Here is a 25,376-nt window from a genome sequence, read left to right as displayed (position 1 = left end):
CTGGGCACCCAGTGATGGACCACCTATATACTCAGAAGTGTCTCTTTCAGCCACACAGATCAAATTATAGGATGTAAGGGAGCTTGTTTTATCTCTTCCATTTTTATGGCATGAGTGGATGTTTATAGCCGGAACACACATTTTTTTAAAGTCAGTAATTTGTAATGGGCATGTTGCGTTGCAAACCCTGGCATGAATGTACACTGAAAACAGGGGCTACTCTGTAAAAGTAACGTTTCAACCTTCTAGGAGATACTTTAACATTACCTGTGACGATTTAAAACTTGCACCATTGCCTGTGCCACAGAGGTTTGACGCGTCAGGGAGAGATGGTCTAGTGAGGGATGGCTGAGTCAGAAGTGCTTAGAACATTGAGTGAAGTTCAGAACTCTCCTATATGGGGGCTGAGTGCAAACTCCCCCATTCCTTATGAAGGATGGAGAGATGTAGTGCAGGAGAGAAATTAAATCTACCCGTAGAAAAAATGTGTGTGGTTACATACATCCATATCAACACCATAGCCTCCCCAAACCACCTCAGTCCTTATTTTCAGACTCATTTGTCTTGGCTCCAGAAAACTCTGCAATTTGAGACAACCATGTCCTGTCTGTAGTAACCAGTGAACTCGTAGGGGGAATCACAGAGTTTTAAAGTTTCTCTTCTGAATTGCAAACACAATTCAGTCATTTGCGTTTGAATGGTAATGAGCAGTAACGGCTACTTTCGCCCCCCTCCACTGTGTGTTGGCACAGGACTATCCTGATCCAGTCAAACAAACTGTAGACCTTGAGACTGGAATCCCAGGTATGCACTCCCTCCTCTGGTGCTGTGATGGTCCCTGTGCCCTCCAGCTACGCAGACCTCTCCCTATAGCCCCATTGGCTCCTCACTCCAATGGCTGAGCCCCAAGAGACTTGTCACTTTGCTCTCTGTGATACTCCCACCCTCTTGTTCACCATCAAGTCCCATATGCTGCAGTCCTACATTTCCCAGCCTAAACTATCATGGATGTCTTATTTCCTATCTACTGTATGTGGAGCATACAGCCCATATCTCTCATTTGTTTCAGTCACACTGTGTACCCCATTACCCCCCCATTCACCCCCTCCCTCCCCCTCTGGCTACATTTCTCCCTCACCATCTCAGTGCCTCCCGTTCAGAGATTCCACAGTGCCCCCCTTAGTCGCTAGGGAAACAAACCCATGGCGACCAGGATTAAAAGGATCCCCCCCTCGCCAATAAACTCCAGAGCAGGGGTATGAGCAGAGCAGGAGGGTGTTCTGAAATACTGCTGAAGTAAATGTGAACCCCCCCCTGTGCTTCTCAGTGTAGCATGGCACCTGGACAAAGGCCCATTCAGTCAAGGTCATGGTTGGCATCCTGTTACCTGAGTTTTATGAAACGCTGGAGATTTCCAGATCCATGGTGGATTGCATGATAATGAAGTGCAGTGCTCGAACTGACACAGATGGGAGGATGTTTGAGTCACCTTTCTCATTTGGCTTTGAACCCCCATATACAGTCTAGGATGTGAATAATCCCCACTCAAATGAAATCTGTAAGGACTCAATTCTATCTGAAGTTTGATTCTGAAAGTGATCCTCTTCCTCTGTCCACATCTCTTCCTACAGGTCTCAGGGAACAGTGCCCTCTGGTGGACATAAATCACACAACCATCAAGCCTGTGGAGATTGTTTGAATGTTAAATGTCAATTATTCAGTATACCGGTAACATGTTTAGACTTTGCCCTCTTTTCATGGCACCATTCATTGTGGTGAAAAGAACCCTCTGGCTGTTCTGCCTCTCATAACATGTGAGCCTATTCTCAGGACTAGAAACTATATTAGTTTTCCACAATTGTTTGCGCATGTTTGCTGAATCTTTAGACCAATTTCCCAAAACTCGAAACACAAAACCACAAACACAAAATGCAAAACTTTACAAATCTCGAGCAAAAGCAGACATGGCAATCAAACTGTTTCACCTCTTTCCAAAATGTTTTTTTTAGCATCAAAATGACGCGAGTCATGAATAGATCTGTCTACTAACCAACACACTGATGTGCTCAACACAAAACACCGCTATGAATATCCCATCAGTAGGTTTATGCCTTTTGCATTATCAGTGTTACACTATAGCCGGTTGTAAAATATTGTTGCATTAATGTATACCTCTGAAATATACATAAATGGACAGAGACAAATGCCATACAGTAACAAAAACTTCGTCATTTATTTCCAAAATGCAGTATTTTTTTGAATACTTGTTTTGTATCTAACACTTTCCAGACCAACAGGAGAAAACCAGGAAAAACATTCAGTAAGAATGGGTTTTCTGCACAAAAATAAAAAATGAAAGTGGCTCATTGTTTCAAAACTATAAATACAAAACTACAAAAACATGCAAAATGTAAGAAAAAATACATTAGGCTCCATCGTGCCTCCTGTTTTGGTCTGGCTCACAGCACCTCATCTACATCGCAAGCGATGTTCTCCCTGGCTAAACAGAGGGGAAAGAATCTTCTGGAGTGACGGATCCAGCCGCCGAAAGCCCCCATATCAACTTCACCACATGCCTCCTCCATTGCCTGGACAAGAGGCATGTGTGCGAGGGGATGGCGGTCATACACCTTCCATCGCCATGCCGAAAAAAATATTCATTTGGGTTTAGGAATGGGGAATATGGTGGGAGGCAAAGAACAATAAATTGTGGGAGGTCGATGAACCAGTTGCGGACCAGAGCAGCCCGGTGGAAACTCACGTTGTCCCAGATGACAGCATACCTGAGCTGCTCTGGTCCACCCTCTGCTCGGCTAGAATGAGGATGCCGTGTAGTGTGTCCAGGAATGTGATGAGAAGGGCGGTGTTGTAGGGATCAAGGTTGGCATGGTGATGGAGGACGCCTTGCTGGCTAACGGCTGAGCACGTGGTGATATTCCCTCCACGCTGTCCAGGGACAGTCACGGTGGCCAATAATGTTCTGTCCCCTTCTTTTGGCTAGGTTGATGCCAGCCTCATCAATGTAAATATAAACGCGCTGAATTGCAGCGGCATCCAGCTCCACGTCTCTGAAACAGACGATACAATATGTGACATAGACCGAGAGCAGTCAATATGGTGAAGCACAATACACTGGATTACAGTACTGTAATGTGTCTATACAGTGCTGATATGATAGTAAATTCACAGTATAGTACTTACTTATTCATAGCGCTGTTCTTTAACCCTCTCCGAGTTTCGCTCAAATGGCGACCTGTAGACCTGTTTCATCCGGATTTGGTTGCGCTGTAATACACGGTCCAATGTAGACAAGCCCACCTGTAGACCTGTTTCATCCGGATTTGGTTGCGCTGTAATACACGGTCCAATGTAGACAAGCCCACCTGGTGAATGTTATTGAATATTGTGTTGTCTGCAATTATGTGGTTCTGGGTTTATTGTAGTCTAATGGTATTGTTTGCCACCACCATGTTCACAATAACTGTCTCTTGTTCTAGCGCGAACAGCCAGTGTCTTCCACTATAGTTGTCTCTCAGTTCTGCGGAAGATCCACAAATATGATATGATTTGTTACAGTAAGCAAAAATAATATTTTTTCTTAGGCCTACTGATATGTTGGATTGCAGTATACTACAGTATACATACATAAAGAGCATAGTGTAGATGGTAGGTAACTTACTGGTTCTCATTTCTGAATGTATGGATCATAGATGCAACGTAGTGGCTCAGGTTGGGCTGAACTCTCTGTCCAGCCTCCCTCATACTCAATCCATGGTTGAGCACATGGTCAACCAATGTGGCCCTGATCTCATCTGAGACAACTGTCCTTCCTTGCCTTCCTCATCCTCCTCTTCCTCTCACTCCTTCACCTCTAGCTCTTGTTTCATCATTGACTTATCAAATCAAATCAAATCAAATCAAATTTTATTTGTCACATACACATGGTTAGCAGATGTTAATGCGAGTGTAGCGAAATGCTTGTGCTTCTAGTTCCGACAATGCAGTGATAACCAACAAGTAATCTAACTAACAATTCTAAAACTACTGTCTTATACACAGTGTTAGGGGATAAAGAATATGTACATAAGGATATATGAGTGAGTGATGGTACAGAGCAGCATACAGTAGATGGTATCGAGTACAGTATATACATATGAGATGAGTATGTAGACAAAGTAAACAAAGTGGCATAGTTAAAGTGGCTAGTGATACATGTATTACATAAGGATGCAGTCGATGATGTAGAGTACAGTATATACGTATGCATATGAGATGAATAATGTAGGGTAAGTAACATTATATAAGGTAGCATTGTTTAAAGTGGCTAGTGATATATTTACATCATTTCCCATCAATTCCCATTATTAAAGTGGCTGGAGTTGGGTCAGTGTCAATGACAGTGTGTTGGCAGCAGCCACTCAATGGTGGCTGTTTAACAGTCTGATAGCCTTGAGATAGAAGCTGTTTTCAGTCTCTCAGTCCCAGCTTTGATGCACCTGTACTGACCTCGCCTTCTGGATGATAGCGGGGTGAACAGGCAGTGGTTCGGGTGGTTGATGTCCTTGATGATCTTTATGGCCTTCCTGTAACATCGGGTGGTGTAGGTGTCCTGGAGGGCAGGTAGTTTGCCCCCGGTGATGCGTTGTGCAGACCTCACTACCCTCTGGAGAGCCTTACGGTTGAGGGCGGAGCAGTTGCCGTACCAGGCGGTGATACAGCCCGCCAGGATGCTCTCGATTGTGCATCTGTAGAAGTTCGTGAGTGCTTTTGGTGACAAGCCGAATTTCTTCAGCCTCCTGAGGTTGAAGAGGCGCTGCTGCGCCTTCTTCACGACGCTGTCAGTGTGAGTGGACCAATTCAGTTTGTCTGTGATGTGTATGCCGAGGAACTTAAAACTTGCTACCCTCTCCACTACTGTTCCATCGATGTGGATAGGGGTGTTCCCTCTGCTGTTTCCTGAAGTCCACAATCATCTCCTTAGTTTTGTTGACGTTGAGTGTGAGGTTATTTTCCTGACACCACACTCCGAGGGCCCTCACCTCCTCCCTGTAGGCCGTCTCGTCGTTGTTGGTAATCAAGCCTACCACTGTTGTGTCGTCCGCAAACTTGATGATTGAGTTGGAGGCGTGCGTGGCCCGCAGTCGTGGGTGAACAGGGAGTACAGGAGAGGGCTCAGAACGCACCCTTGTGGGGCCCCGTGTTGAGGATCAGCGGGGAGGAGATGTTGTTGCCTACCCTCACCACCTGGGGCGGCCCGTCAGGAAGTCCAGTACCCAGTTGCACAGGGCGGGGTCGAGACCCAGGGTCTCGAGCTTGATGACGAGCTTGGAGGGTACTATGGTGTTGAATGCCGAGCTGTAGTCGATGAACAGCATTCTCATTCTATCAAACATCTCCAATCGAAAATCAAATCTAGAGTCGGCTTTCTATTCCACAACAAAGCCTCCTTCACTCACGCCGCCAAACTTACCCTAGTAAAACTGACTATCCTACCGATCCTCGACTTCGGCGATGTCATCTACAAAATTGCTTCCAACACTCTACTCAGCAAACTGGATGCAGTTTATCACAGTGCCATCCGTTTTGTCACTAAAGCACCTTATACCACCCACCACTGCGACCTGTATGCTCTAGTCGGCTGGCCCTCGCTACATATTCGTCGCCAGACCCACTGGCTCCAGGTCATCTACAAGTCCATGCTAGGTAAAGCTCTGCCTTATCTCAGTTCACTGGTCACGATGGCAACACCCACCCGTAGCACGCGCTCCAGCAGGTGTATCTCACTGATCATCCCTAAAGCCAACACCTCATTTGGCCGCCTTTCGTTCCAGTTCTCTGCTGCCTGTGACTGGAATGAATTGCAAAAATCGCTGAAGTTGGAGACTTTTATTTCCCTCACCAACTTCAAACATCTGCTATCTGAGCAGCTAACCGATCGCTGCAGCTGTACATAGTCTATCGGTAAATAGCCCACCCAATTTACCTACCTCATCCCCATACTGTTTTTATACTGTTTTTATTTATTTACTTTTATGCTCTTTTGCACACCAGTATCTCTACCTGTACATGACCATCTGATCATTTATCACTCCAGTGTTAATCTGCAAAATTGTAATTATTCGCCTACCTCCTCATGCCTTTTGCACACAATGTATATAGACTCCCTTTTTTTCTACTGTGTTATTGACTTGTTAATGGTTTACTCCATGTGTAACTCTGTGTTGTCTGTTCACACTGCTATGCTTTATCTTGGCCAGGTCGCAGTTGCAAATGAGAACTTGTTCTCAACTAGCCTACCTGGTTAAATAAAGGTGAAATAAAAAATTAAAACATTTTTAAAAACTTCCATTTTCCTCAAACAGGAGAGCTCATCTGTGGCCTTTTATAGTGCTAAAGCTCTGATTTCTAAGTGAACAATTCAGCAACTAGTGTTTACACATGTGAGGAGTGGGTGTTGCCAATTGGTGTGTAGAGTTTGGCATTGTTTTCCAAAGGGACTAAAGATTTTGAATGTTGTGCCTAATGTAGAGAACTGTATGTAGTGTTTTGCAAAAAGTGTGATATAGAATTGAAAACTAAGTATAAAGCAGGAATTGTGCTTGCGATTTTGCAGACTTGGTTTAGGGATTTGGTGCATGAGTTTCAGGTTTCGGTTATTGCGTTTCAAGTTCCAATTTTAGTGTGTCAACAATTGGGAAAAACTGTAATCCTAACAGTATTTCCTGTAGCATGTTGGTATCTTTACCAAGCACTGGACCCATGTGAGAAGGGAGGGGGGAGATGTAGAGATGTTCTCATCCTCTGTCCTAGCTGTCTGTTGACACACTAGCTGTAGTGCTTGGGCATCTGGGCACAGTGTTTAAACTGTTGAATTTCACTGCGGGTTTCTTGGGTGATTTGAGAAAAAAGAAGAGGCCTTCAGCTGGTTGCACACACTGTGGCCTCTTAAAGGCCAACAGAGGGGTTTCACACAGAAAAAAGTCAATCACCGGATTAAGCGTTCCCGTCTCTCACTGCTGCTAACCAGTAATGTTACTGTGGTTACCTTAATGTTGTTCATTTTGGCCTTATCAGAGTGGTACAGCGAAAAAAAAAGAAGATAATTGAGGAGTAATGTAAATACAGTTTATGTGCTGGGTTCTTAGCAAGAGGGTGGTGGAGGATGTAGATATTTCCAGCTTCCAGCTTTGCAGCACTGGCACGGCAGGCAGGCCAATCATGGGACGCTAGGGGGTCACGGCTTCCCCTGGAAGGGTAGGAGAAGTAGGACAGGGTACCCTCTGAAGGGTAGAAGAAGTAGGACAAGGTACCCTCTGAAGGGTAGAGGAAGTAGGACAGGGTACCCTCTGAAGGGTAGGAGAAGTAGGACAAGGTACCCTCTGAAGGGTAGGAGAAGTAGGACAGGGTACCCTCTGAACGGTAGGAGAAGTAGGACAAGGTACCCTCTGAAGGGTAGGAAAAGTAGGACAGGGTACCCTCTGAATGGTAGGAGAAGTAGGACAGGGTACTCTCGGAAGGGTAGGAGAGGTATAACAGGGTAACCCTCTGAATGGTAGGAGAAGTAGAACAAGGTACCCTCTGACGGGTAGGAGAAGTAGGACAGGGTGCCCTCTATAGGGTAGGAGAAGTAGGACAGGGTACCCTCTTTGGTAAATTCTTTCAGGACAGGTGTAGGAATTATTTGTGTTCTTTTGAAAAACCATCAAGAGGAAATGAAAGCACATCCATCTCCAGACAGAATATTAGTCCATGAAGCTCCTACATCAAACATGGAACACCTGAAACCCATGACTTATTTTAGGCAAGGGTCACATAACTACTATAACGATAGGGGAGGAGATGTGTTAATAATATGGGTGTAAGACTTACATTCATGTATACTGAGTATACAAAACATGAAAAACATCTGCTCTTTTCATGACGTAGACTGACCAGGTGAATCCAGGTGAACGCTATGATGTCACTTGTTAAATCCACTTCAATCAGTGTAGATGAAGGGGAGGAGAAATGTTAAAGAAGGATTTTAAATCCTTGAGACAATTGAGACATGGATTGTGTGCCATTCAGAGGGTGAATGGGCAAGACAAAATATTTAAGTGCCTTTGAAAGGGGTATGGTAGTAGGTGCCAGGCACATCGGTTTGTGTGAAGAACTGCAATGCTGCTGGGTTTTTAACACTCAAACGTTTCCCGTGCGTATCAAGAATCGCCAAGCACCCGCAGGACATCCAGCCAATTGGACAGCTGTGGTACGCATTGGGGTGCTGTGGACAGCTGTGGTAAGCATTGGGGTCAACACGGGCCAGCATCCCTGTGGAACGCTTTCTACACCGTGTAGAGTCCATGTCCTGATTAATTAAGGCTGTTCTGTGGGCAAATGGCGGTGCCACTAAATATTAGGAAGGTGTTCTTAATGTTTTGTACACTCAGTGTATGTGCAAGACTGACAAGCCCAGATACACATAAAAGCCACTGGAGCAGCTTTCTGATGTCTTTAACTGGTTTACTATACCTGTATGCAATAAAACGTGGATTCCGGGCAAAGCTTTTTGAATAAATCATTTTTCAATCATTCAGGTCATTTGTATCAGTGGTCTGGGTTTGATCTGATGAGACTTTTGCTTTGTCTTCACTCTGGTGGAGAATTGGAGAGATACTTTTGTTAAATTGAGCAGAATTCTCAAAAAGTCATTTTCAAATCCCTTTAGAGAAGATTCGTTCCTTGTAAAATTCACAACCTAAATGTTTCAGAGCAATATATTTATGGAGGAATTATGGGTAGAAAATTGTAGAATTTTTTTGAGCTATTTAGTTGGCTTTTCTTCTGCTAGGTAAATAACAGCGACAATATGATGAACCATCTTCTCAGCAGCACACGAAGTCTCGGCTTCTCTGTGTTACCGTGCCAACCCTAATCCGTGTCTGGCGGGTCAACACCCCTCATGTCCCCCCGTGCCAAGTGTCATAAACTTTTGTTTCTCCTACGTAACATGTTTGTTATTGCGTCTTTTATGTGCTGCTGCTGAGTCAAATGACGGCCAGCTGACATTATCTCTATTTTTCATCTCCCTCTGTGGTCCCATGAGACTGTGTGTTTAGACAACAATCAAATCATGATGGAGTAGTACCATGCCTCTACATCCACAGGTCTGGGTCAGTACAGAAGATGTAGGCATGTATGTTATACTTCACATGTGGAGTGTGATGTAGAGGTCGGTGTGTCAGTGTTGCAGTGTGTGAATCACAGTATGTGTGTTTAAAGTTCCACCTTGGATTCCCACTCTGATGGGAGTCTTGTTCTCCATACCTGGGGGTAGAAATGTGAGTTCCCCATGGGTTAAGTCATCGTCACGGAGACCATGCTGAGCTGTACCAGAGAGAGGGAGATAAAGAAAGAGACTGCTCTGACAAACTAGGTACTTGGTACAGATGTGAATGAAGTGTTTGCACATCTGAAGACAGTGAAGAGGGACGAGTGTAGTAAGAGCACCCCTTATTCTTCATTCCTGTTTTGATCTACAACTGTTCTGTTTTAGAACCGAACTGCCCCTCCACTCTGCTATGGAAAGAGGACATTCTGTCATGGCATACCTTGAGTGGCATCAAAGCAAGGCATCAAAATAAAATGCCAACAAGTGACTAGTTGTTCAATGGAAATAAGTCCCAGACTTTATTGTGTGTTATCCTCTGATTTTACTCATGCACATGTATGGCTTTTTCAAGTTTTATGTGTGCTTGTTTTTTTAAATGGTCGAATTAATAAACTAAAATAAAACCATAAACTGATATATCATACCAGCTATCATATCATATGAAGGATATATTATAATACAACTATAGAGATAATTATTAATACTAATAAAGTTATACACAAATTACTATCACTTTCAAAATAGAGCAAATTATAATAATATCGTAGGTGGAATTATGAATTATATTTACATGTATCCGACTATAATGATATACAATCATGCAATAATCTGTATGATAGGCTAATGGTAATTATCGATGAACTGTCTTGAAGAAACTCTGGCAACACTTTTGAATTGGAAAAGAAACAGAAAAGTTACAGAACTCTAAACTCTAAAAATACAAAACACTATTACGCTTTTCGATTGCACTGTTTCGTAGTGAATTACATACTTTGCGTTTTCCTTTCGACATCAATCGTCAGAGCGCAGGATGCTTGCCAAGAACATAGCCATCTTGAGGAGGGAGCTGTGGGAGTGACTAAAGAAAGAAGAGTTCAAATGTTCCCTCCTCGCTCGTTCAGCGGGGTCTCTATATAAAGCACTGACATGCCGCTGTAAAGTTAGTCAACAGTCACAAAGTTACTCTGCCCTCTAGGACCGCAGCCAACGAGTACAGCTCCACTTCAGCAGCAATTTAGCAAACGGGAAATACTCAACCGGTGCTGAAGATTTTGGATAATTGCCGGATAATTGTCAGTGATTGAGGTTAGCATGTTTTTCTACATTTAATCAGATTTATTCTGCAACATGTATTCACCATGTGATTCTATGCTTTTGGCTGCTACTGAGTTCAAACATGTTATAATGTTCAGAGTTGATAAGAATACGGAATGTATTTAATGCTGTTGTAAATTAATTAGCTTGTCATGAAACACTACTTATTTCAATATTGTCTTGAACATTGTTATAACACATGCAAGTGCAGTGCTCCAGCCATCATCACTGTCCACATTTCTACTTCTGTGAAATAATGTCAATCTCAGGTGTCAATTCCTAGAGAATAATTTAATGAAAACTGTGCATACAGTATGTAGCTTATATCAATAATATAGCTATTTTGAGTCAGGTTTACCTAGGAGTTGTGTTGATGTGTGACACTCCTGGGTTTGACATCGGGGGGCAGTATAAGACAGAAGAGCTACTGCAGAGCCACCAGGTGAGAGCCCACCAGGCTCGTGTGTGTGTGTGTGTGTGTGTGTGTGTGTATGTGTGTGTGTGTGTATGTGTGTGTGTGTGTGTGTGTGTGTGTGTGTGTGTGTGTGTGTGTGTGTGTGTGGCTGGCTGGCTGGCTGCTCTGTCTGTCACTCGGGTATAACATTCATGAGAATCATGAGAAAGGCCCAGAAATAAAGACTGGTGTGAGAAGGTAGGCAGGGACACAAAGAGAGGGCCAGAGGAGGGGTGTGGTGGGATGGTTGGGCTGCTTCAGGCCAGCCGGCTGGCTCCCATCACTGGCTGGGGCTGCTTGGCTCTGTGACAGTGTGTTGACACAGACCGGCCGTCAGACCTCAAGCCGCAGTTCCAGGCTGAGAGAGAGAGGAGGAATTGAAGGATGCATGGAGCAGTGGTATGACTGCTCTCTCTCTTTACTTCTCTCCCTCTCTGCCATGCCTTCTCCTGCCAGCTGATTTAGTAGCCCTGCTGTTTGTCTTCTCCTGGTCAATGGGGTGGTGGCTGAGGCTGAGGCTGGGAGCCTGCCTTGTGCCATGTGAGCCTTGTGTGCTGTGGCAAAGGAGGATGAGAACCACACACTTCCTCATTTTCATACTAACATCTTCTGTTTTAGTAAAGAACTCTACATCTGTCTCTTCCCCCTGCTCTCTTTATTTGGCTTTCTCTCCCTCTATTTTCATCTCTCTATCCATCATTCTCTCTCATTAACTAATAACCCTTTCTGCTGTAGTTCTTCCCTACTCCCTCTCTCCCTCTACTGTTTTAGATTTTTTAAATCTGGCTGACCTGATTTTGCAGGTCAGCCAGATGAGTATCAGAGAGAGGTCACAGAGATTATGGACTTCTTGAACCTGACTGATTGCTCTCTTTCCACCCAGATTATATATCACTATGGCATCCAGGGCCATTACGGATAATTAATGTCTTTAAAGAAATATCTGCAGTTATGTTTACTGATACAGTGGGGCAAAAAAGTATTTAGTCAGCCACCAATTGTGCAAGTTCTCCCACTTAAAAAGATGAGAGAGGCCTGTAATTTTCATCATAGGTACACTTAAACTATGACAGACAAAATGAGGAGAAAAAATCCATAAAATCACATTGTAGGATTTTTAATGAATTGATTTGCAAAATATGGTGGAAAATAAGTATTTGGTCACCTACAAACAAGCAAGATTTCTGGCTCTCACAGACCCGTAACTTCTTCTTTAAGAGGCTCCTCTGTCCTCCACTCGTTACCTGTATTAATGGCACCTGTTTGAACTTGTTATCAGTATAAAAGACACCTGTCCACAACCTCAAACAGTCACACTCCAAACTCCACTATGGCCAAGACCAAAGAGCTCTCAAAGGACACCAGAAACAAAATTGTAGACCTGCACCAGGCTGGGAAGACTGAATCTGCAATAGGTAAGCAGCTTGGTTTGAAGAAATCAACTGTGGGAGCAATTATTAGGAAATGGAAGACATACAAGACCACTGATAATCTCCCTCGATCTGGGGCTCCATGCAAGATCTCACCCCGTGGGGTCAAAATGATCACAAGAACGGTGAGCAAAAATCCCAGAACCACACGGGGGGACCTAGTGAATGACCTGCAGAGAGCTGGGACCAAAGTAACAAAGCCTACCATCAGTAACACACTACGCTGCCAGGGACTCAAATCCTGCAGTGCCAGACGTGTCCCCCTGCTTAAGCCAGTACATGTCCAGGCCCGTCTGAAGTTTGCTAGAGAGCATTCGGATGATCCAGAAGAAAATTGGGAGAATGTCATATGGTCAGATGAAACCAAAATATAACTTTTTGGTAAAAACTCAACTCGTCGTGTTTGGAGGACAAAGAATGCTGAGTTGCCTCCAAAGAACACCATACCTACTGTGAAGCATGGGGGTGGAAACATCATGCTTTGGGGCTGTTTTTCTGCAAAGGGACCAGGACGACTGATCCGTGTAAAGGAAAGAATGAATGGGGCCATGTATCGTGAGATTTTGAGTGAAAACCTCCTTCCATCAGCAAGGGCATTGAAGATGAAACGTGGCTGGGTCTTTCAGCATGACAATGATCCCAAACACACTGCCCGGGCAACGAAGGAGTGGCTTCGTAAGAAGCATTTCAAGGTCCTGGAGTAGCCTAGCCAGTCTCCAGATCTCAACCCCATAGAACATCTTTGGAGGGAGTTGAAAGTCCGTGTTGCCCAGCAACATCCCCAAAACATCACTGCTCTAGAGGAGATCTGCATGGAGGAATGGGCCAAAATACAAGCAACAGTGTGTGAAAACCTTGTGAAGACTTACATAAAACGTTTGACCTCTGTCATTGCCAACAAAGGGTATATAACAAAGTATTGAGATAAACTTTTGTTATTGACCAAATACTTATTTTCCACCATAATTTGCAAATAACTTCATAAAAAATCCTACAATGTGATTTTCTGGATTTTCTTTTCTCATTTTGTTTGTCATAGTTGAAGGCCTCTCTCATCTTTTTAAGCGGGAGAACTTGCACAATTGGTGGCTGACTAAATACTTTTTGTCCCACTGTAGATCATAGTTCCAAAGGGGCTGAGTAATGTGAATTTCCTTGGTCACTGTGTTGAGCAATCGATGGAAGATTACAATGAAGTCATTATTATGGATCTGAAAGGATATCCCCAGCTAATTGCTGTATTATGAAAGAGCTGAAAAGAGCTTTGAAAGGATTTGGCTAAACTGAAGATGATCAGGTACAATGTGGAGATTAAATTTATGAGATATTGTCTGACTACTGAAAGCCTTGTAGAGAGAGTGTATCCTTTGATATGGAGTAATACCACTAATTTGGCTACATAGCTGATGCCTACTGGACTGTGCATTTATCACGGTACTCCATTTGGTTTATTTTTATTTTTTTGTTTATCTGTCGGCCCTAGCCCCGAACTCAGGCCCTGTGTGTAGTTAACCGACCCTCTCTGCCCATTCATCGCCATTTTACCTGTTGTTGTTGTCTTAGCTGATTAGCTGTTATGTCTTACCCGTTGTTGTCTTAGCTAGCTCTCCCAATCAACACCTGTGATTGATTTATGCCTCACTTTATGTCTTTCTCAAATGTCAATATGCCTTGTGTACTGTTTAGGATAGTTATCATTGTTCTAGTTTACTGCGGAGCCCCTAGTCCCACTCTACTTGCCTCAGATTCCTCCTTTGTCCCACCCCCCACACATGCGGTGACCACACCCAGTATAACCAGCACGTCCAGAGATGCATCCTCTCTTATCGTCACTCAGTGCCTGGGCTTACCTCCATTGTACCCGCACCCCACCATACCCCTCTCTGCACATTTTTCCCTGAATTTATTCTACCACGCCCAGAAATCTGCTCCTTTTATTCTCTGTCCCCAACGCACTAGGCGACCAGTTTTGATAGCATTTAGCCGTACCCTCATCCTACTCCTCCTCTGTTCCTCGGGTGATGTGAAGGTTAACCCAGGCCCTGCGTGTCCCCAGGCACTCTCATTTGTTGACTTCTGTAAACGAAAAAGCCTTGGTTTCATGCATGTTAACATCAGAAGATTTCCATACCCAACTATAACATTTTCCGCCAAGATAGAACTGCCAAAGGGGGAGGAGTTAGCCTGCAAAGTTCTGTCATACTTTCCAGGTCGATGCCAAAACAGTTCGAACTTCTAATTTTAAAAATTAATCTCTCCAGAAATAAGTCTCTCACTGTTGCCACCTGTTATAGACCCCCCTCAGCTCCCAGATGTGCCCTGGACACCAGGGAATGAATTGATTGCCCCTCATCTATCTTCAGAGTTTGTTCTGTTAGGTGACCTAAACTGGGACATGCTTAACACCCCGCAGTCCTACAATCTAAGCTAGATGCCCTCAATCTCACACAAATCATCAAGGAACCCACCGGGTACAATCCTAAATCCGTAAACATGGGCACCCTCATAGATATTATCCTGACCAACTTGCCCTCCAAATACACCTCTGCTGTTTTCAATCAGGATCTCAGCGATCACTGCCTTATTGCCTGCATCCGCTATGGGTCCGCGGACCACCACTCATCACTGTCAAACACTCCCTAAAGCACTTCTGCGAGCAGGCCTTTCTAATCGACCTGGCCCGGGTATCCTGGAAGGATATTGACCTCATCCCGTCCGTCAAGGATGCCTGGTCGTTCTTTAAAAGTAATTTCCTCACCATCTTAAATATGCATGCCCCTTTCAAAAACTGTAGAACTAAGAACAGATATAGCCCTTGGTTCACTCCAGACCTGACTGCCCTTGACCAGCACAAAACATCCTGTGGCGGACTGCAATTGCATCAAATAGTCCCAGCGATATGCAACTGTTCAGGGAAGCCAGGAACCAATACACACAGTCAGTCAGGAAAGCAAAGGCCAGCTTTTTCAAACAGAAATTTGCATCCTGTAGCTCTAACTCCAAAAAGTTTTGGGACACTGTAAGGTCCATGGAGGACAAGAGCACCTCCTCCCAGCTGCTCACTGCTCTGAGGCTAGGTAACACGGTCACCACCGATAAATCCAAGATGATCGAAAATTTCAATGAGCATTTCTCTACGGCTGGCCATGCTTTCCTCCTGGCTACCCCAACCCCGGGAAAACAGCTCTGCCCTCCACGCAGCTTCTTGCCCGAGCCTCCCCAGCTTCTCCTTCACCCAAATCCAGATAGCAGATATTCTGAAAGAGCTGCAAAACCTGGACCCGTACAAATCAGCTGGGCTAAACAATCTGGACCCACTCTTTCTAAAACTATCCTCCTCCATTGTTGCAACCCCTATTACCAGTCTGTTCAACCTCTCTTTCGTATCGTCCGAGATCCCTAAAGACTGGAAAGCTGCTGCGGTCATCCCCCTCTTCAAAGGGGGTGACACTCTAGACCCAAACTCATATAGACCTATATCCATCCTGCCCTGCCTCTCTAAAGTCTTTGAAAGCCAAGTTAATAAACAGATCACTGACCATTTCGAATACCACCGTACCTTCTCCGCTGTGCAATCCAGTTTCCGAGCTGGTCACGGGTGCACCTCAGCCACGCTCAAGGTACTAAACGATATCATAACCGCCATCGATAAAAACAGTACCGTGCAGCCATCTTCATCGACCTGGCCAAGGCTTTCGACTCTGTCAATCACCGTATTCTTATCGGCAGACTCAATAGCTTTGATTTCTCAAATGACTGCCTCGCCTGGTTCACCAACTGCTTTGCAGACAGAGTTCAGTGTGTCAAATTGAAGGGCCTGTTGTCTGGACCTCTTGCAGTCTCTATGGGGGTACCACAGGGTTCAGTTTTCGGGCCGACTCTTTTCTTTGTATATATCAATGATGTCGCTCTTGCTGCAGGTGATTCCCTGATCCACCTCTACGCAGACGACACCATTCTGTATACATCTGGCCCTTCTTTGTACAATGTGTTAATTAACCTCTCTGGGATATGTGGGACGGTAGCGTCCCACCTCGCCAACAGCCAGTGAAAGTGCAGGGAGACAAATTCAAAACAACAAAAATCTCACAATTAAAATTACTCAAGCATACAAGTATTTTACACAATTTTAAAGATAAAATTCTCATTAATCCAGCCACAGTGTCTGATTTCAAAAATGCTTTACAGCAAAAGCACCACAAACGATTTGTTAGGTCACCACCAACTCACAGAAAAACACAGCCATTTTTCCATCCAAAGAGAGGAGTCACAAAAATCACAAATAGAGATCAAATTCATCACTAACCTTTGATGATCTTCATCAGATGACACTCCTAGGACTTCATGTTACACAATACATGTATGTTTTGTTTGATAAAGTGCATATTTATATTTTTTTAAATCTAATTTTACATTGGCGCATTACATTCAGTAGTTCTAAAACATGTGGTGATTGTGCAGAGAGCCACATCTATTTACAGAAATATTCATTATAAATGTTGATGAAAATACAAGTGGATGGAACCACTGTGTCAGATTTTTTAAAAACTTTACAGAAAAAGCAAACCATGCAATAACCTGAGAACAGCGTTCAGACAACAAAGCAGCCAAAAAGATATCCGCCATATTGTGTAGTCACCATTAGTCAGAAATAGCATTATAAATATGATGATTTTGATGATCTTCATCAGAATGCACTCCCAGGAATCTCAGTTCCACCATAAATGTTTGATTTGTTCGATAATGTCCATCATTTATGTCCAAATAGCTTCTTTTGTTAGCGCGTTTGATAAACAAGGCACCGGATGGACCGGGCTGTGGGGGAGCACTGGAGCTCTGGTGCGCAGCCTTGGCACCACTCCTCCAGGCTGGATGACCACTTTAGCCCGCACCCTCCAGAGTGCAGGCACAGGTTGAACCGGGCTGTGGGTGAGCACTGGAGATCTGGTGCATACCATTCGCACCTCTCCCTTAGGCTCAATACCCACATTCGCACTGCACCCACCCAGCCCCCCGGAGACACAGCACGCTGCCCTGTAGCAGGATACCCTGGGTCGAAACGGAGTACCGGAGACCAAACACGCTGGGCCGGCACAATACGCCCTGGCTGGATGCCCACTCTTGCATGGCACTTGCGGGGGGCTGGGATGTAGCGCACCGGGCTAAGAATGCGTACTGGAGACACCATGCGCTTGACCACATTACACGGTGCCTGACCAGAACGTCGCCCGCCATGGTAAGCACGGGGAGTTGGCTCTGGTCTCCAACCTGATTCTGCCACACTCCCTGTGTGCCCCCCAATTCTTTTGGGGGGGGCTTCCTGACGTGCCGCCTGCGCTGCCTTACCTCAAATCGCCGCCGCTCAACTTTCGCTGCCTCCCGCTCTTCCTTGGGGCGGCGATAATCCCCAGCCTGTGCCCAGGGTCCCTTGCCTTCCAGTATCTCCTCCCAAGTCCAGGAGTCCAGAACCCTCTGCTCCAGGATACCACTCTGCTTGGTCCTTTTTTGGTGGTGGGTGATTCTGTAACGATTCTCCTCCTCAGAAGAGGAGAATCACCCACCACCAAAAAAGGACCAGGAGGAGTAGGAAATATCGGACCAATGCACAGCGTGGTAAGTGTCCATGTTGTTTATTATAACCGGAACACTGAAACAAAAACACAAGTAGAACAAAACGCAACAGTTCTGTCAGGTACTCACACAAAACAGAAAACAATCACCCACAACTCAAAATGGGAAAAGAGGCTACCTAAGTATGGTTCTCAATCAGAGACAACGATTGCCAGCTGCCTCTGATTGGGAACCATACCAGGCCAAACACATAGAGATAGAAAACATAGAACACAAAACAGAATGCCCACCCCAACTCACGCCCTGACCAAACTAAAATAGAGACATAAAAAAGGAACTAAGGTCAGGACGTGACATAAAGACTGTTGGCATCTAGTGGAAGCCGTAGGAAGTGCAATATGACCCCATTTACACTGTATATTGGAATGGCAAAGAGTTGAAAAACTACAAACCTCAGATTTCCCACTTCCTGGTTGGATTTTTCTCAGGTTTTCTCCTGCCATATGAGTTCTCTTATACTCACCGACACCATTCAAACAGTTTTAGAAACTTTAGAGTGTTTTCTATCCAATACTACTAATACTATGCATATATTAGCATCTGGGACAGAGCAGCAGGTAGTTTACTCTGGGCACCTTATTCATCCAAGCTACTCAATACTGCCCCCCTGTCACCAAGAAGTTAACTAACCTCCAAACGAGCTTCAATGCCATACAACACTCCTTCCATGGCTTCCAACTGCTCTTAAACGCTAGTAAAACCAAGTGCATGCTTTTCAACCGTTCGCTACCCGCACCCGCCCGTCCGACTAGCATCACTACCCTGGACGGTTCTGACCTAGAATATGTGGACAACTACAAATACCTAGGTGTCTGGCTAGACTGTAAACTCTTCTTCCAGACTTATATTAAACATCTCAAATCCAAAATCAAATCTAGAATCGGCTTTCTATTTCGCAACAAAGCCTTCTTCACTCACGCCTCCAAACTTACCCTCGTAAAACTGACTATCCTACCGATCCTCGACTTCGGCGATGTCATCTACAAAATAGCTTCCAATACTCTACTCAGCAAACTGGATGCAGTCTATCACAGTGCCATCCGTTTTGTTACCAAAGCCCCTTATACCACCCACCACCGTGACCTGTATGCTCTAGTCGGCTGGCCCTCGCTACATATTCGTCGCCAGACCCACTGGCTCCAGGTCATCTATAAGTCTATGCTAGGTAAAGCTCCACCTTATCTCAGCTCACTGGTCACGATAACAACACCCACCCGTAGCACGCGCTCCAGCAGGTATATCTCACTGGCCATCCTCAAAGCCAACACCTCCTTTGGCCGCCTTTCCTTACAGTTCTCTGCTGCCAGTGACTGGAACGAATTGCAAAAATCGCTGAAGCTGGAGACTTATATTTCCTTCACTAACTTTAAACATCAGTTATCTGAGCAGCTAACCGATCGCTGCAGCTGTACATAGTCCATCTGTAAATAGCCCAACCAATCTACCTACCTCATTCCCATATTGTTTTTATTTACTTTCTGCTCTTTTGCACACCAGTATATCTACTTGCACATCATCTGCTCATTTATCACTCCAGTGTTAATCTGCTAAATTGTAATTACTTCTCTACTATGGCCTATTTATTGCCTACCTCCTCACGCCATTTGCACACACTGTATACAGCCTTTCTTTTTTTCTATTGTGTTATTGACTGTACACTTGTTTATTCCATATGTAACTCTGTGTTTGTTTGTGTCGCACTGCTTTGCTTTATCTTGGCCAGGTCGCAGTTGTAAATGAGAACTTGTTCTCAACTAGCTTACCTGGTTAAATAAAGGTGTCTGGCCATGTGCTTTGCTCTGTAGCCTGTTTTGTTGGCTGGCCGGCTCACAGTGTGTTTTCTCCCCACAGCATCGTGTCTACTGTGCTCAGGACCAGAGCTCACACAAGGCTGCCCACTGTGGTCTGCCCAGCCTGCCCAGAGCCCTAGACACAGACGCCCAGAGACCCGTCCCAGAGACCGGAGATGACTGCTGCCATGCCCTGCTGGCTCTCTGCCCTCACCCTCACCCTAAACCTCCTGGTCCTCTCTGCCAGGGAAGGAGCTGCCCTCTTCCTGCCCGACTCCAATGAGCTGCGGGAACTACTGAGCCGGTACCAGGATGACCAGAACAGCACCGATAACACAGCGGGTAGTAGGACCCGACGGGCCATCCAGTGGACAGACCGCGGGGAGATTCTACAACTGCACAACAAACTGAGGGGACAAGTCTACCCCACCGCATCCAACATGGAGTACATGGTGAGACATGCAATCCTGAAATGTACACTACCGTTCAAAAGTTTGGCCGTCACTTAAGAAATGTCCTTGTATTTGAAATAAATGCAATTTTGTGTCCATTAAAATAACATCAAATTGATCAGAAATACATATAAATGACTATTGTAGCTAGAAACGGCTGATTTTTAATGGAATATCTACATACAGAGGCCCATTATCAGCAACCATCACTCCTGTGTTCCAATGGCACGTTGTGTTAGCTAATCCAAGTTTATCATTTTAAAATGCTAACTGATCATTAGAAAACCCTTTTGCAATTATGTTAGCACAGCTGAAAACTGTTGTTCTGATTAAAGAAGCAATAAAACTGTCCTTCTTTAGATTGTTGCGTATCTGGATCATCAGCATTTGTGGGTTCGATTACAGGCTAAAAATGGTGAGTTGCAAAGAAAAAGCCATATCTCAGACTGGCCAATAAAAAGAAAAGATTAAGATGGGTAAAAGAATACAGACACTGGACAGAGGAACTCTGCCTAGAAGGCCAGCATCCCGGAGTCACCTCTTCACTGTTGACGTTGAGACTGGGGTTTTGCGGGATCAATTTAATGAAGCTGCCAGTTGATGACTTGTGAGACGTCTGTTTCTCAAACTAGACTTGTACTTGTCCTCTTGCTCAGTTGTGCATCAAGGCCTCCCACTCCTCTTTCTATTCTGATTAGGGTCAGTTTGCGCTGTTCTGTGAAGGGAGTATTACACAGCGTTGTCCGAGATCTTCAGTTTCTTGGCAATTTCTCGCATGGAATAGCCTTCATTTCTCACAAGAAGAATAGACTGATGAGTTTCAGAAGAAAGTTATTTGTTTCTGGACATTTTGAGAGTGTAATCGAATACACAAATGCTGATGCTCCAGATACTCAACTAGTCTAAAGCAGGCCAGTTTTCAGCTGTGCTAATATAATTGCAAAAGGGTTTTCTAATGATCAATTATCCTTGATAAACTTGGATTAGCTAACACAACGTGCCATTGGAACACAGGAGTGATGGTTGCTGATAATGGGCCTCTTACGCCTATGTAGATATTCCATTAAAAATCAGTCGTTTCCACCTACAATAGTAATTTACAACATTAACTATGTCTACACTGTATATCAATTCGATGTTATTTTAATTGACAAAAAATGTGTTTTTTATTTAAGAAAAAATACATTTCTAAGTGACCCCAAACTTTTGAACAGTAGTGTATGTACTGTAGCTTTAACTATCATCACCCTGACAGATACACTGTCAACACACTGTAAAGAGGCTCACTATTCACACACTACTGTAGCGCAACAACCTCTATTACATGTAGAATACATGGTGAAAGTGACGGGTTGGAAGTTGTTTCCCTAGCTGGAGGCACAGAGAGCTGATGAATAGCAGGTGCGTGGCAGGTAGCCTAGCGGTTCAAGCATTGGGCCAGAAAGCGAGAGGTTGCTAATTCCAATCCCTGAGCCGACAAGGTGAAAAATCCCTAATTGCGTCAGAGTTGATAATGGCAGACCCTGCTGGCCGTGACCCCCCCCCAGTTGGGGTAGAGGCAAAAAACACATTTCCAGTTCACACGTGTGCAATAGGACAAATATATTTAATTATTAGATAGTACAGAGAGATGGAGGTAAACGTCAGCATCAGTCTGCTGCTCAGGAAATACCAAGGTCTTGTGTTTATGAGATATAATGTAGGTGAGTGTTTATAGGCTCCACATTTTACTACTGTTAGGTTTTGAACAAACAGAATAAAAACTCATGGAAGTTTATTCACCCACTGGGTCATACAGCTGCAAAGACAAAGATAGGATTACACAAGAATAAATATTTATACCTTCCTACTAGGCGCAGTCTACTCCTTGCACATCTAGACAGCCAATACAGTCATTTCTTCTTTTTTTCACCTTTATTTAACCAGGTAGGCCAGTTGAGAACAAGTTCTCATTTACAACTGCGACCTGGCCAAGATAAAGCAGTGTGACACAAACAAAAACACAGAGTTACACATGGAATAAACAAGCGTACAGTCAATAAAACAATAGAGAGGGAAAAAAAGTCTATATACAGTGTGTGCAAATGGCGTGAGGAGGTAAGGCAATAAATAGGCCATAGAAGTGAAGTAATTACAATTTAGCAGCATCTCTGTTGCTAGTCAGGAACTTAATTGGTTCCTCTCACTGGTGTAGCCATGGCCCTGCCTGGTGCTAGAACCTTCCTGGGTGTGGAAGTATATGTGTGTGTAATAGGACTGTTCCTTCTCACTTCATCTGACCTGACCTCGGGCCGAATTCCTCGCTCCTCCCTAATCCTCAACTGTCCTACCTTAACAGTGACTGAAACCAGACTGTTTGCCCTTTGCCTCCCTCCTTAGGCTCCATGATATTTAACAATACCATGTTTTGACAGAATGTAAACTTTCTGCACTCCCCCTTGTCTCACTTAGTAACTTCCCCTACACCTAGGTTATATCCACCCTACATTGACCCCAACATATTCATTCATTATACATGTAAAGTAATCAATAAGTTATAGTATGGTGACATGAATAAGTATGTTTTCAAGCTAGAACCCAACACGACAACAATCTTCTCTCCTGGAAAAGATGAGCTCATGGTAGTCAACTGCTGGCAGCCTGGAGAGGAGCTGGCTTACTGGGAGGATAATTACACTGACTCTACACTACCTGCTGGTAGACACTGCAGAGAGGGGTGAATGAAGACAGGGTAGGCCTCCCTCTGCCCTGCTTTTCTGTTCTCTGCCAGGCCTGGTTCTGAGGACAGGACTGGGGGTATAGCTGAGCTGGCATAGTCACGGGCATGTGTGTGTATTTGTATGTGTGGTGGTGACCACCAATGGCCTGGCAATGTACTGAGGAGAGACACTGTGAGGTGCCACACTGTACCAGTCCTCTCCTCCCCCTCCTCCCCCATATCCTAGTGGTGAGAGTGGTGGCAGAGATGAGTTGCATCCCATCTTTCCACGTTCTTTTCCATGGGTAGAGAGAGAAACCCGCTCAGGAAATATGCCTAATTCAGCTGTGATTGCTGGGGATTTGTAGTGGAGTGGGGCCAGGCGCTGCTCCACTCACATTTCCTGGGCTAAAGCTAATGTTTTACTTGTATCCAGATCAATTTCAGCTCCTTGGGAAGAAAGAGGGCTAGCAGAGGCCTACAAAGGTAGCTAGTGCTTAGGTAGGTAGCTATGAGGAGACAGGAGGAGCAGTTATTATATGAAGGGGATCTACCTGGTGGCCTGATATTAAAGCAGCTGGGGTAAGTCTAGCTGTGGTGATGGTCTTGGATGCAGGTAGTTTTGATGGGTCTGTCTCACTGTTCACTGATCATATGTTGGAGTGTGTCACAGTGTGGACCCCTTTGCTGTCATTAATGTTACTGAAATGTGTGAGTTTTAGTGTTACAACTTTGTTCTAACAGTGTTATTTGTGTGTTTCCAGGTCTGGGATGATGAGCTGGAGAGGTCAGCCACTCACTGGGCAGAGGCATGCCAGTGGGAACATGGACCTAATGACCTGCTCATGTCCATCGGTCAGAACCTCGCCGTTCATTGGGGCAGGTAAGACAATATGACACACACACACGCATGCATACACACATGTACACTTCACACACACACACACACACACACACACACACACACACACACACACACACACACACACACACACACACACACACACACACACACACACACACACACACACACACACACACTTTGTGCTTTGTGCTGTCTGCTACCGAGTCTATGTGAGTCTGTAGTGTGGCTGTTGTGTGTGGATGTACACTGAGTGAACAAAACATTATGATGAACACCTGCTCTTTCCATGACAGACTGACCAGGTGAATCCAGGTGAAAACTATGATCCCTTATTCATGTCACTTGTTAAACACTTCAATCAGTGTAGATGAGAGAAGACAAGTTAAAGAAGGATTTTTAAGCCTTGAGACAATTAAGACATAGATTGTGTATGTGTGCCAATCAGAGGTTTGTTTTTTTCATGCTCAACAGTTTCTCGTGTGTATCAAGAATGGTCCACCACCAAAAGAACATCCAGCCAACTTTTGGATGCATACGGGAATACAGCTCCCTCTTTTTATTTATTTTTTTTTATTTTACCCCTTTTTCTCCCCAATTTCGTGGTATCCAATTGTTGTAGTAGCTACTATCTTGTCTCATCGCTACAACTCCAGTACGGGCTCGGGAGAGACGAAGGTTAAAAGTCATGCGTCCTCCGATACACAACCCAACCAAGCCGCACTGCTTCTTAACACCCGCGCGGATCCAATCCGGAAGCCAGCCGCACCAATGTGTCGGAGGAAACACCGTGCACCTGGCAACCTTGGTTAGCGCGCACTGCGAGTCGCTGGTGCACCAGGAGTCGCTGGTGCACGATGAGACAAGGACATCCCTACCGACCAAGCCCTCCCTAACCCGGACGACGCTAGGCCAATTGTGCGTCGCCCCACGGACCTCCCGGTCGCGGCCGGTTACGAACCCAGGGACTCAGCTGGAGCACAGCTGGAGCTGCAGTACAGCGCCCTTAACCACTGCGCCACCCGGGAGGCAGCTCCCGCTTTTTATCATAGGTACACTTTATCATAGGTACACTTCAACCGTGAGAGACGGAATCTAAAACAAAACTCCAGAAAGCTGAATAGAACTTTCGCATTCCGGTCGCATTCCGCTTCGCTCCACAGGTAGTATCACATTTTCATTTCATTTCATTACAGTCCCAACGGTGTGATTTGTTTGATCGTAGCTAGCTACATAGCTAGCTACATAGCCGTCTTTGTTTGAAAGATAATTGTGTAGTCTAGAGCGATTTTCTAGGTTAGCTAGCCAGCTATTGTCGTTCTCCTAACGCAACGTAACGTAACCAACACTGCTAGCTAGCCAGCTAGCTCCCGAAAAGCAGCATTGTAGAAACTTCACACTCAACGGTACGACTTGATTAGGGTAGTGTCAACAACGCAGCTAGCCTACCCCAGCAGTACTGTATCATTTTAATCATTTTAGTCAATTAGATTCTTGCTACGTAAGCTTAACTTTCTGAACATTCGAGACGTGTAGTCCACTTGTCATTCCAATCTCCTCTGCATTAGCGTAGCCTCTTCTCTAGCCTGTCAAC

General features: G+C 44.8%; 1 protein-coding gene across 1 annotated transcript in view; it reads left to right on the top strand.

The window, feature by feature from the left end:
- The first annotated feature begins 10,293 nt into the window (after nt 1–10,293).
- LOC115112820 (cysteine-rich secretory protein LCCL domain-containing 2-like) overlaps nt 10,294–25,376 on the top strand; it is a 31,495-nt gene continuing 16,412 nt past the window's right edge. The window contains exons 1-3 of the mRNA XM_065013079.1: nt 10,294–10,456; nt 19,832–20,222; nt 23,685–23,803. Coding sequence (XP_064869151.1) covers nt 19,947–20,222; nt 23,685–23,803 — 395 coding nt within the window. The 5' untranslated portion in view covers nt 10,294–10,456; nt 19,832–19,946. The remainder of the gene's footprint in view (nt 10,457–19,831; nt 20,223–23,684; nt 23,804–25,376) is intronic.

This window comes from Oncorhynchus nerka, linkage group LG28 (genome assembly GCF_034236695.1).
Source record: "Oncorhynchus nerka isolate Pitt River linkage group LG28, Oner_Uvic_2.0, whole genome shotgun sequence".
In the NCBI taxonomy this organism is placed as follows: Eukaryota; Metazoa; Chordata; class Actinopteri; order Salmoniformes; family Salmonidae; genus Oncorhynchus; species Oncorhynchus nerka.
The sequence above is the reverse complement of the archived record's forward strand: the minus strand, read 5'-3'. Positions and strand labels throughout refer to the sequence as shown.